The sequence below is a fragment of the Passer domesticus genome, chromosome 13 (genome assembly GCF_036417665.1).
Source record: "Passer domesticus isolate bPasDom1 chromosome 13, bPasDom1.hap1, whole genome shotgun sequence".
In the NCBI taxonomy this organism is placed as follows: Eukaryota; Metazoa; Chordata; class Aves; order Passeriformes; family Passeridae; genus Passer; species Passer domesticus.
The window spans coordinates 14,580,370-14,592,471 of record NC_087486.1 but is presented as its reverse complement, the minus strand read 5'-3'; the positions used below and the strand labels follow the sequence as shown (position 1 = coordinate 14,592,471).

General features: G+C 39.0%; 1 protein-coding gene across 1 annotated transcript in view; it reads right to left on the bottom strand.

The window, feature by feature from the left end:
• Positions 1–12,102, bottom strand: part of DOCK2 (dedicator of cytokinesis 2) — a 159,537-nt gene that overhangs the window by 116,702 nt on the left and 30,733 nt on the right. Inside the window, exons 22-25 of the mRNA XM_064387474.1 lie at positions 10,547–10,681; positions 7,919–8,027; positions 1,463–1,533; positions 1,095–1,201 (exon numbers count right to left, since the gene is read on the bottom strand). Coding sequence (XP_064243544.1) covers positions 1,095–1,201; positions 1,463–1,533; positions 7,919–8,027; positions 10,547–10,681 — 422 coding nt within the window. The remainder of the gene's footprint in view (positions 1–1,094; positions 1,202–1,462; positions 1,534–7,918; positions 8,028–10,546; positions 10,682–12,102) is intronic.

Sequence of the window (12,102 nt, the reverse complement as noted above, 5' to 3'; positions counted from 1 at the left end):
CATGAAACTATTAACATAAAGATAGGTTAAAATATTACTTAATTTAATGTAAACATTAAAACCACCTACATTATTTTCTTGACTTTTTTCCCCAGGAAATCTACAATGGTCTTAAAACATAGCAGACACAGCTAGTTATTGTTAAAGCTTACAATATACAATTCAGTCTCAATGGAATACAACACAGGTCTGAAAAGAAAGTGTAATTTTTATCTGTCCTGGTTAGTTAGAACTGCATCACTCTCCTGGCAACTCAGAATGAGGTGAGCAAAGCAATCCTCTCTCAATCTACTCACACACAGCACTATTTGCAACCCACTGTTGTACTGTCAAGTTTCTGGAATCATTATCTCTAAGCTGTCAGAAACTGGAACTCATCTGAGGAGTCCATGTGCCTTTCAGATTCTGAAGGTTATCTGCACAGCAAAAAGGTGGCGAGAGAGAAGCAAGCATCCAGTCCACGGGAGAGGAGTCAAAACACTTGACACTGAGCTGAAACTAATCATGTAAAACTTGGCTACTCTGATAGGATTCCTTCAGCAAAAATTCACTTCTCGTGATAATATGAAGGAAAACTGAGCACAACGGTGATAAAGGCATTTCAGTATCATTAACACTCCTGGGAGTTGAGAAAGGCACTAAGTTCAGGTAGAGGTTGAGAAGCATTGCAATTCCTGTAAGTTGAAATGCTGCATTGCAGCTCAGTGTACCACAGCACAATCAGATGTTTTTTTGCCCTCTTCCCAGGCAGAGGCCTTATTGAACATCTGTGTTCACAAGGTTTCACTTCCCATTCCTATTCCATTATAGACCTTAAAATGGGTTGAAACCCACCTATCCACTATAATATAAGAAAACCACACAAAACTGTTTCTCTGAGCCCTACCTGTTCCTTGCTCTGGGCCAGCAATCACACTTTGCATAGCTCTTGCCGTCCTGTGGAAAGAGCTGAATCCCCTCCAGAGGCCAGGCTCCTGGCATTCACACTCTTTCACTATTTGTTTCTCTCCATTTCAAACGTGAATTGCACAACACATAAGTCACTGAAAATTTTCACACATTCATTCGAAGCCTTAGAGGCATTTTGTATTTACCTTGTTTTTTAAAAAGGTTGCTGCGTACGATTTCCTTCATGGACTGCACTTTCTGCTTCTGTAGTTTCACTGGTGGAATGCAAGTGTAAAATTCATATAGTAGTTGGCTGAAAAGGAAAAATGTCATAAATACCACAGATGAATTCATCAGCTGTTAACAAGGACGGAGAGAAAGAGCAAGTGATCACATATTTCTAGACATTTATCACTTCTTAAGACTTATATTTATAAATCATGAATATTGACAAGACACCAGTAACAAACACATCCAGGGACCCACCAGTCTTGATCAGTAGGAACTTTGTGGACCTAAACTGATCTGCAAGAATTAATTGCTGACAACTAGGAACTGTTCAAGAGTGACTCACCTCAGTAACTTGGCATCAAAAACCATTTCAACATCGTGAAGAACTGATGGTATGTACTTCAAGGCAGCAACCTGCATTGACAGACAGATCATGTTAATCCTGTATGTTTATACATGCACATGAACAGCACAGAGCACACCACTGGGACACAAAACAAACTGATAAACTCGGACTTCTTTCCCCAGACTGGAATTTTACATCACATTTGAATAAATTTTGTCACAGAGTTGCATATGCTGAGGATATACAGAGGAATTTCACTACCATGGGTCCAAGTGGATCTGACTCTGTGAGAGTTAGACCAATCCAACCAGTGAAAGGGCCCAGGCTTTGTAGATTATCTCCTTGCAGACCACTAAAAGTGTCAGTATGATGCAAATAAGTAAATCAGGCACGGATCAAAGCAGGAGCTGTACCAATCCCATGCCAGAAATGTGCCATGCAGGAGGCAGAAGTCGGGGTAGCAGTCACCCACCCACCCCAAAGCCACACTTCCCAGAACAGATGAAAAGGGTTGTCATGCCCCTACCCAACCATCTGCAGCCAAGCTGTGGGGTGGTTTGTCTCCTATCAGTTCCTGCTTTGACAGCATAGTGGGATAATCAAACCCTACCCTGACAGGGCTTAGAGACAAGTTACTCTTCTTACGTGGACAAGAAAACTTCAGCAGGCAATTTCAGGACCAAAGTCACCACTAACACTTAAGACTAATATGCATAAAAACTTCACAGTACTTCACAGTACTTTAGTTCCCTGTGAAGCTTTAGGGTGTAAATTCCTACTAGCATTTTGCTAAAAACTAAATCACAGTGATGTGAAGCCTTCTATTACTGATCAATCTGATGGAAGCCTATCTAGGTTCAATATTTCTCTTACATGTACACAGCAAGCTCCCTGTTAAAAATTTAGTCTCTTTCTTGAGAGTAGGGAGCTTAGAATGAAGACAAACAGAGCACAGCTTTCTTTGGTTCTCTTTTAGACATTTTAAACACAATAAAGCTATAATTTTATTTGTATGAGCTTCCACTGCAGCAGCAAATTTAAAAAACCCAAAAAACTAATTATGTCATTATTGAAAAAGAGAGCTTAGTTTGCAGCACGAGTGAGTACAATATTTCAAACAGACTCAATGCTGGTTTATGATACCTTCAGATAAAGTCATTCTCCTGCAGATCTCATCCCACACTCATACACAAACCTAGAAAGGTCAAAGGAGTGTGTAAAAGCTGTTGCAACTTCAAGAGAGACTACATTCTACTGATCTTGGGAAATCCATGGGCTATTTAAAGCACCCAAACAATCACCTGTGTTGGCTGGAAACTGCCTCCAGCTTCAATTCAAACAGTGCTGCTCCTTGCTTTTCAAGCAACAGACACTGCATGAAGAGACTGCACAGCAGCACCTGAATTTCATTTTACAGCAGTTCACAGGTACTGTGAAAGATGTTTGATAAAAGACAGAGCCACCAGTGGCTACAAAATATTTCAAGCAGTACTTCACAGACACGTGAGCTATTGTGGTGTCTGACTTTCACATATTCCCTGTTCTACACTTGCATAGGAGGGAAGGATAGAGATGCAACCTCTCGGCAGATCCACAGTTCCAGCTGAAGTACAATAATGAGTATATCTCCTGCACTATTTTAGACTCCCTAGTTTCATTTGCAATAATTGCTTCAAATGATGCACTATGGACACAATTGAGCACTGCCCTTAATGAAGTCATAAAAATCTCCTAGTCAGCAGTACAAGATGTTCTGCATTCTTCAGACCTTAAGAGATTAGTTTTTTAAGCAGGATACAGATAAACCCACAGCACTGCAGAAAATGATTTCTTACATATACAATGTACAGTTAAATTTATTTTAACCTTTACTCCTGACCAAGCTTATTTTTAGCTGCCCTCTTTTTGCAGCATTAGATTATACATATTCATGAAATTTGAGTACCCATGAGATGAAAAGTACATTCAAAGAAATCACTGGTGCTCTGTTTCTTAATCTAATTTTACTAGCCATCAAGGCAACTTTAAGAAGTTACTGTGCCATCCTCCTTTGTGCACCACAAGCAAAGAATCACTATCGGTGCCTTTCTAGGCTTATTCTCTCATAAGAAAAATGTACAGAGATGCATAAAGTCCTTTGAGTCCACTGCAGCAGTAGGGTGGGTCAAAATTGAGTGGGAAAGAATGAGAGAAAGGCAGCAGCTTCATATTTCATTATTTTTCATATTTTTCACTGCCACAGACAATTTCTTTTTCTATGTTTCAATGACCTTGAGAACATGTCATCTAAGGTTTCTGAAAGCATGCACAGCACAGGGAGTTGTGCTTTCTCAAATCAGTGCCTGGGAGCGAGCAGGGGAGAGCTGACATTTGCAGCAGACAGGACCATCTGTAGGTCAAACGTGGTGTGTCAGCTGGGGAGCAGAACAGTTGGGAAAGGAGCAGGGGCTTCATTTGTAAACTGAGGTTGAGAGCACAAGCTGGTCAATGAAAGTGCACACTCACAGACTACAAATCAGAAGTCAACAGTAGGACAATCTAAAAAACATAATCTGAAATTTAAAAATCATTCATTCAATTTTATTCCCCAGAGATAGAGGGTGATTTAAACAGACACAAAACACACCCACTAAAAATGATGGTTTTTAACCTGAGTGCTCAGGCAAAGGATAGAAGGTACTGATAGCTCCCCTATTCCCCCTCATCCCCAAGCCTCCCTTCACCAAACTCTTTGCAGTTTCTGGAGTCTGTTTTCCAGGTTTCCAGATTTCAAGGATTCTCTCCCCCAGAAGTACAGACTTCACGAAAAAATCTCTCTAAAATCTACAAAGGTCACCAGTAATGACTACAGAAGAGCAACTGATAAATGCAACCAAGCTGTAACATCATCCCTGCTAAAAGAAATTAAAGGAAGATTTACATCTAGTGCCTAGAAAGCCCTACCACTGTCAAGACAGTGTAACTCCAAACTAATTGTTTTAAATAATTACAAGAAAAATCTCAAAAAACTGTGAAATAATCTGCAAAAAAAAAAAAAAAAAAAAAAGGAGGAATCCTTACTCTACAGTTACACCTTGATTCTTGTACTGGCAAAATTAAATCACACCAACCTCCACCCCAAGGGCCAGCCTTGCAAAGCACCATGGCAGGATCTGCACCCAGGCCACCCTGCAGCTCAGATGGCTGCTCTTAAACATCAGCACAAAAGAAATACTGGAATTATAATCCTAACTGTAGTTTAATTATTTCATGCAATGCTGAAGTTGAGAAGCATTCTTTCTGCATCTCTAAAGAAAGAGGTAACAGCCAACTCCAGAAGTTTTTTAAAAAAAGGCTAATGTGTATTAATATGTACATTTCCAGTTTGCCAACAATAAATTAACAATTCAGTCTTCAGCTGTTCAGAGCTTATATAAACAGTACTCAAAACAGAACCAGATATCTGCCCTTCCCAAAGCTCAGGCACTACACTAAGTCAGAGCCTCAATCCACTTCAGTCAGCCTTAGAACAAGGACTGAGAAGAGATTTTTAACTTTTTGTAAATGTATACAGCATTGAACAGATCAGGAAGTAAGATATCACTCAGCAGATAAAGTTAAATTGAAACAATAAAGTGCTTCTGGCACAGATGAGGCTGTTCCATATAACACATTATTTTATAAAAAATCCTTTCCTGAGTGAATTAATTTTCCATGCAAGTCTGAGTGTGATTTTATCAGCAAAAACAACTGGGAAATTACTACTGGCTAAAATATTGAGTTCCAAATTAAAAAAAATAAACATATCAGAGATCAAGAAACTTCAGGTTTCAAAATAATTCTTAAATCATCCACGGTTAAATCTGATAGGAATGTGGACAATCAAGAATGAAATAAGAGTTAAAAATTCACATTCAAAGGCTCTGCATACTAGTTCAAGTTTCAATATCCTGAAAAACCCAATTTAACTTTCTTCAGGGCTCCTAACTCATTCTTCTGTGCTATCTTCAAACCATAATCTACTTGAACATATTCCATTGATCCTACCAATCTATGTTCCACTTATCAATGATAACTCCAAGTGTGACAGATTTCAGCCAGTTTTAATATTCTGATTGTTCCTGTGTTTTTCCAACAGACTCTCTGAACTTGCCTCTCTGGGCACACAAACCGTAACGTCCATGGAGTCCCGTGTATCTGTGGGATCACTGAATAACCACCTGTCCCTTTCTCTGCAAAGTTAATTTGTACTACCTACAACATCCATCATTGTCATCTCAAATTCCCCAAGGGAAATCAGTGCTGGATTTCGGCAGAGACAGGTTTATGAATTTCTTTCTACTACTTTCTCCCCCCTTTCAGCAGAAATTATCTCAGTTTTCTGGCTTGCATCCACCTACTACAGCAGGAGTCTCAAGTGTCAGCACTGAAGTCTCCTCCAAGCAGACACAGAAATACTATCCCTTGTGAAGCTGTGGCTGCCTTTGGAGCTCATGATCAAGTGGGAGGGAGTGTTAATTTTATATTTTTTGCCCCCATTAAACTTATTTCCAGCAGCCAGCACCAAACTACCGAGCAGCTGGATACTGCTCATTCCATGCCTCTCCTATCAGAATTTTATAACATTAATACAGTAGTTTTTATTTACTGTATGTAAAGCAATCTCTTTGTAGGCTTCTCTCAGAGACACGGCTGTATGAGTAATTAGCATCTGGAACAAGAGCAAAGCTATGCTATAAACCAGAATTTCACATCTGCCATAAAAGGTTCTTGCTAAAAAGAAAACTTTCAGTACCTGATGCAGATTTAGAGCCCCAAAAGCCCACCAGTGCTTCAGGGTTATGAATAAACAGGACCCATTTTGCACAACTGATGGCACTCATTAGAAATCAAAAATATTGATTTTCAGTATGGTATTGATCAAAGCATAACTGTTTAATGACTAGTCTGTTTATGAAACACACTGATGTGCACTTTAAAATTAGTGTAGATTTCTTTCCTTTAGTTCTCCTCAGAGATGCCCAACCCTGTTTTCAAGTTTCTGCTCTTTCTGAGAAACATCAACAAAGGCACCATGAATGTCTGCCAGTCAGGTACAACACTGGGAGCTGGCATTAAACATGGCAAGATGGAAATGAGAATAGGCACAGTCACATTCCTCAGTCCATGCAATGCTGGCACTACACCTGCTCTGAAACACTCCCAGCAGCCCTTCAGGGGCACCACTTGCACACCCAGAAACTGTTAATGAAGAAGTTTTCTGTGAGCCTTTCTTGTGACTCTCAAGAAGAAAGTGTCCTGCTCATCAGAGGAGACCCAGCTGGACAATCCCACACAGCCCCTCTGAGATCAGGCAGGGCAGAATGCAGGGATGTGGCACACTCTCCCCAAAGAGCACCAAACCCTCCAAGAGCTCTTAATTAGTACAAGGACCATAAGAGCAAACATTATTATATAAACTCTTTCAGTATTACTTTAAAGATGCCTTTTTTCCTTCAGAAGATTCTCCTGTTTCTAATGCAGTATTCAAATGTATAAACTATTCCCAGGAAGGCCTCTACAGAATTATCAAGTAACAGAGTATCTGACTGATTTTTAAATGCATTCAGAATATTACTGTAACCATGGTATTATATAATTAACTTGGTATTTCCTTTCTCAGCTCCTTTGCAGTTGCACATTAAACACTCCATGCAAAGTGTCAGCTGATACAAATGTCAACATCAGCCACCTGAGGTTTTATTCAAAACAGGCTTTTTCATGGGTTTCCACTTCTAATCTAAGTCACATCAAAAGGAATCAAAACACAAAACCAGAGGAAAATTTAAGCCCAATGCATACAGTGAGTTTTAGATAAAGAAGGTATGAAGAATCAATATTGCAGCTGTCTAATAAATCTTATACATGTTACAGAAAACCTTGATAGATTTCATCATAATGTAGAACTGCAAATTATTTGATAATAGTGATGTTAATAGCTCCTTGTTTTCTGGTTTTCTTTAAAACATTAGAGTCTGAAATGTTAGAATAACAGTGATTGACATGAGTGGCAAAAAAAAAAAGTTTTTTAAACAATGTAACTCCCAAAGATTAAGACAATAAAATTTAATTTCCTAACTAAGATGATAAAATCCCTGTTTAGCTTTATCTGGAGAAACTCAAGAATTAAACATTCAGGTCCCAGGAGGCTTCATGTCATTAGATTGCTTGAAATATTCCAACATCTGTGCCTTAGTTCTTTCCTTGACTACATTCACAGCATTTCTGTAAGCGTATCTTGTCCTGACCTTTTCAAACTAGGCTCCAAATTTATCAGATAGTCTGCTCTTCCAACAGAGGGGAATTACAAAAAAGACAGATTGGGTGCATTTCCTGAGTGTCTTTACCTCTATTTAAAAAGAACAAAAATAAAAAGCCCATGTACAAAAACCATATAGAAAACCAAATCCAGCTGTTTTCCAAGAACACACCAACCTGCAATAAAATGGCAGTTTTATGCTGGCTTTTCATCAGGTTGTTGATGGATTCAAAGAGTCTCCTCATTGATTCTTCAAATTCTGTTTGTTCTTTGCCTTCATACAACCTGTTGAGAGATGCAGCAGGTTATCCTTTCAGGTTTCATTCTCCCAAATGCAACAGATTTAACATTAAATATATATTTCAGAAGCTGATCCAATATTATGTACATAGATACTTCCCCAATGGGTTATAACTGCTATTCACTTTACGTGGGAATTCTTCAGTTTGAACACTACAATAAACACTTTCAAGTGTTTTAAAAGCCTCTAAACCATGACACCTCCCCGATTGGAGCTTATATAAATAATTTTATTTTCAAAGTAACTTATATGCAAAAAAACCAAAAACCAAATAGTTTTTTTTCCCCCACTACAACTGAGCTACTCCAGGATATTTTTCACAAATTATGACAATTTCTGTCTTCTGCTGCTGTTGCCACTTTTTCCAAGAGCTATTTTTACTGGCCCCATTAAACAGTCTGCTTTTTGAAAAAAAAAAAAAAAAAAAGAAGTCTCTAACACTTAAAAGTTTAACAGTGCATTTAAATTGAGCTCACTCCATTATTTCTCCATTCCCTGTTCTAAAGTTTGAATCCCTCAGATTATCTCTCCTGTATTGTTCATACTGGCTCTTAGTACTAAACACTGCCTACATAAAAAGTAAAAACACTGGTGACATGTGAAATTAGTTATGTGAAACAGCTGTCAAGAGTTAAAGAAAAACAAGTTAAGAAAAAAGCCAAGATGACAAGAGAATCCTGAAATGGGAGTAGAATACTGTGAGCTGAGTGTTGCCTCTTCTGCTCCATGAGAAGAGAAAAATCGCTTTTTAAAGTTACGTATTGCAGTGTCATTTGATTTTCTTTTCAATTTGAAATGTAAGACTGCCTACAATAACAATAACTGTCCAGTGAATTTAGAGTTTCAGACCTCTAGTTAAGTAGGAGTAGATAATATGTATCTGATCACCCGAATATGCAAGACATTGCAATAATCTACTTTATGACAGATTGTCCAATGAACACTTTAAGCTGCAGGATAACACGAGGGATTAAAATGAGGACCAAAGTTCTCCCTGAAACAAACCCTTTCTGCTTTCTGGCCTTCATGCAGACAAGAACTTTTCCATAATCCTCTACACAATGCTTCCTTCCCCAAAACTCTAATATATCCTTCTGCCATGACATCCATGATAATAATATAAGATAAAGTTGTATTCTGCTCTCCTGAGCACTATCTCCTTCCTTTACAGCTTTACACCTTGTTTACCTGTATCTATCTATAAGTAGTAAGTTCCTAGAGACAATAATATTTCTAAGGTACTATCCACAGCAGCAAATTCCTTCTGAATCTGGTACTTCTACCAAAACATTATAATTTAACAAGTAAACTTAATTAAAAAAATATAAATCTACAGGGATTTTAGTTGTTAATGGACAGTGGAATGTCAGAGCAAAATTGTATTAGAGCATGTACTGAGGATAAAACATCTAGAACAGAGCCTTCCTGCTCTGGTGAATGGCAGCCACAAACACAACACCCAAGCACTCCCTCTCCCTACAGGCCTGAGTCTGTCCTGCCCGACCCCTGCCCCTGCAATCCTTCAGCCACAGAGCAAAGGCAAATCACACCAAGCTGAAGGGGCAAACTACTGCTGTCCTATTGCCAAGGTTCCGTACCTTCTCGATGGTTTCTCAGGCGCAGCTCCTCACAGCACTGACTCTACCTTCTCAGCACAGCCAACAAACTCCATCTCCCCTCTCAACCAGCCAACCTGCTCTTTTATAATACCCCTCTTAATTGGATCCAGCTGTGGCCCATTAAGAGCAGGCTTGTTCTTAATCCTTGATAATTAGCACAGCTGTAACTCCTTAGGGGCCAGATTACCTTCACCACTGTCTCTATTCTCCTACCTTTTATCTAACCACAGCAAACCAGCTCAGGGTAAATGGAGAAAGATGAAGCAGAAAGCAATTGAGGAAGTGGGTCTGTGGTATATGAGGAGAGTAGTTCCAGTGTGTAATCTTTCTCTTTCCACTTTTCATTTCCTCTGTTTTCCCCTCCTCCCGAAACCTGAACACCTCTTATAAACGCTACACCTCAGTTTGCCTGAGCTACACATATCCAGTCCATGGAATCCTCCCTGTAAATTCCTCCAGAGGAGGTCCCAAACTCTAAATTCAGTGTGACCATGGTGCTGCAATGACACTGCTCTGTGCACGGTCTGAGGCTGCACACGGTGTTCTCAAGGACAAGTCTCCAGCCTCCTGCCATCTGTTGAGACGTTTGGCCATCCACTGGTCTTAGGCCAAGCCACCTGACACAAAGAATAATCACCCTTTGAAACCTGCTGCTATTACTAAATACGTCTCTGGAACTTACACTGAGAATCAGAAAGCAGATTTTTGAATGTTCCCTCTACAAAATATACCTCAGCATTATTTGTCTTTTAAAGCAGTTGCCAGTTTTATTTTTAAAAATAAAAAAACCCAGCTCTGTTCTAGAACCAACTTTTTCTATTTCTCAGGTCCCTTCTATGTCTGATGTTAGACAGCTAATTAAATTGCAATATCTGAGTACTTACTGGGAAAATAATGTCCTTGATCTAACAATGAACTTGAAAACATATTCCAGTGCTTTCAGAGTTCTGAGGATAGGTTCACATTGCTCCCCTCGGCTGGAAGTATCCAAGTATGTCTTCAGAACGCTCATTAATTTCCTGAAGTTTAAAAACATTTTTAAAAATAAATTTAATTATTATTTTTTAATTACCTTCTTTAGTTTCTTTGGCAGCTCTAAATGTTCGTGCTTGGTCAAGCACATACAAGAAAACAGACTGAGTGTATTTCTGGATTTATATTGCACAAATTCTGTCAGTATAAACAAATGAGGAACAAATTCTTAGCTGCACAAGCAAGAGAGAAATGTGAAATCCCAGAAGAGCAGCATGACTTTACACAATTCTGGAAACACCTTTACAGAAGTTTGTAATACACATGCACAAGGTATCACAAAATATTCCTTCTGCCTACCTCCACTGAGCAGTGATTAAACACCACTGCATGCTCTAATTAACAGTGTGTAAATATAGCATGTAAATAAAGCAGTACACAACAACATCTGCTTAAATGATTTATTTTATTTAAACACTTCCTTACTCCGTATCTAAAAGCAACTTTTTCTTAAGACACAGCTGGCTACAAAAGAATAGAAGTTCATCTAAAACTAAGTCCCTTAATTTGTAGTTATGGAATCATCTTAAGTGATAAAAGCAATACTAATGATGCATTTTTGACTTTAATACAGCCATAAGAACAAAGATAAGGGTGGTTGGGGGTTTTTTCCTACGTCTCTACAAAAATAGAGACCTGCTGTCCCCTGCCCTAAACAAACCAAGCCAAGCACCAGCTCTTTGTGTAACTAATACAGATGCCCAGCCTAACTCACATTTCAGAACCAAAATGCTGTGCTTTCAGCCTCTCAGCCTCCTGGGCATGACATCCATTGTGTGTTTCCATTTACTCCTTTTTACAGCTCCTCTGAGTTGGAACAATATTTATCCAACTTGTGTGTAGGGGCAGTGCATGTTAAGCCCTCTCAGAGCTCCCTAAAATCCAGGAGAAAGGATGACTCAACAGGAACTGAATAAATAGGTAACAGTTTGGCCAACCAACCATATCATAACATGGTTATTATATGTCTGGGGCACAGTATTTCCTTCCTAGTTAGGAGTTAGGCCACACCCACACTTGTTTATTTCATAAATCATTTTGGAACCAGAGTAAATCTTCCATGATGTGCATTGAATCAATAATGCCAAGAAAACACGTGATGTGGGGAACAATCATAAACATTATTATTTTGCCTCTACCACATTGATTAAGTCATCAGATACTCCCAGCCAGCTAAGGCTTAGATTATTTTATGCAAATAAGGCTGTCCTGAGAGGTTCTGTACCCTTCCTTTTCTTCTTTCACAGTACTATAAAGCACTAAATTACATGTGCTTATTACTGAGGGAGTGAGAGAGGATTGAAGAAGAGCACATAGTTTGTGCTTGAGCTTTCTGAGCCCACTAATGCTCACTTCAACTTTACTGAGGTGTGAGAAAGGGCTGATTTTGCACTGCTGCCTTTCAGCT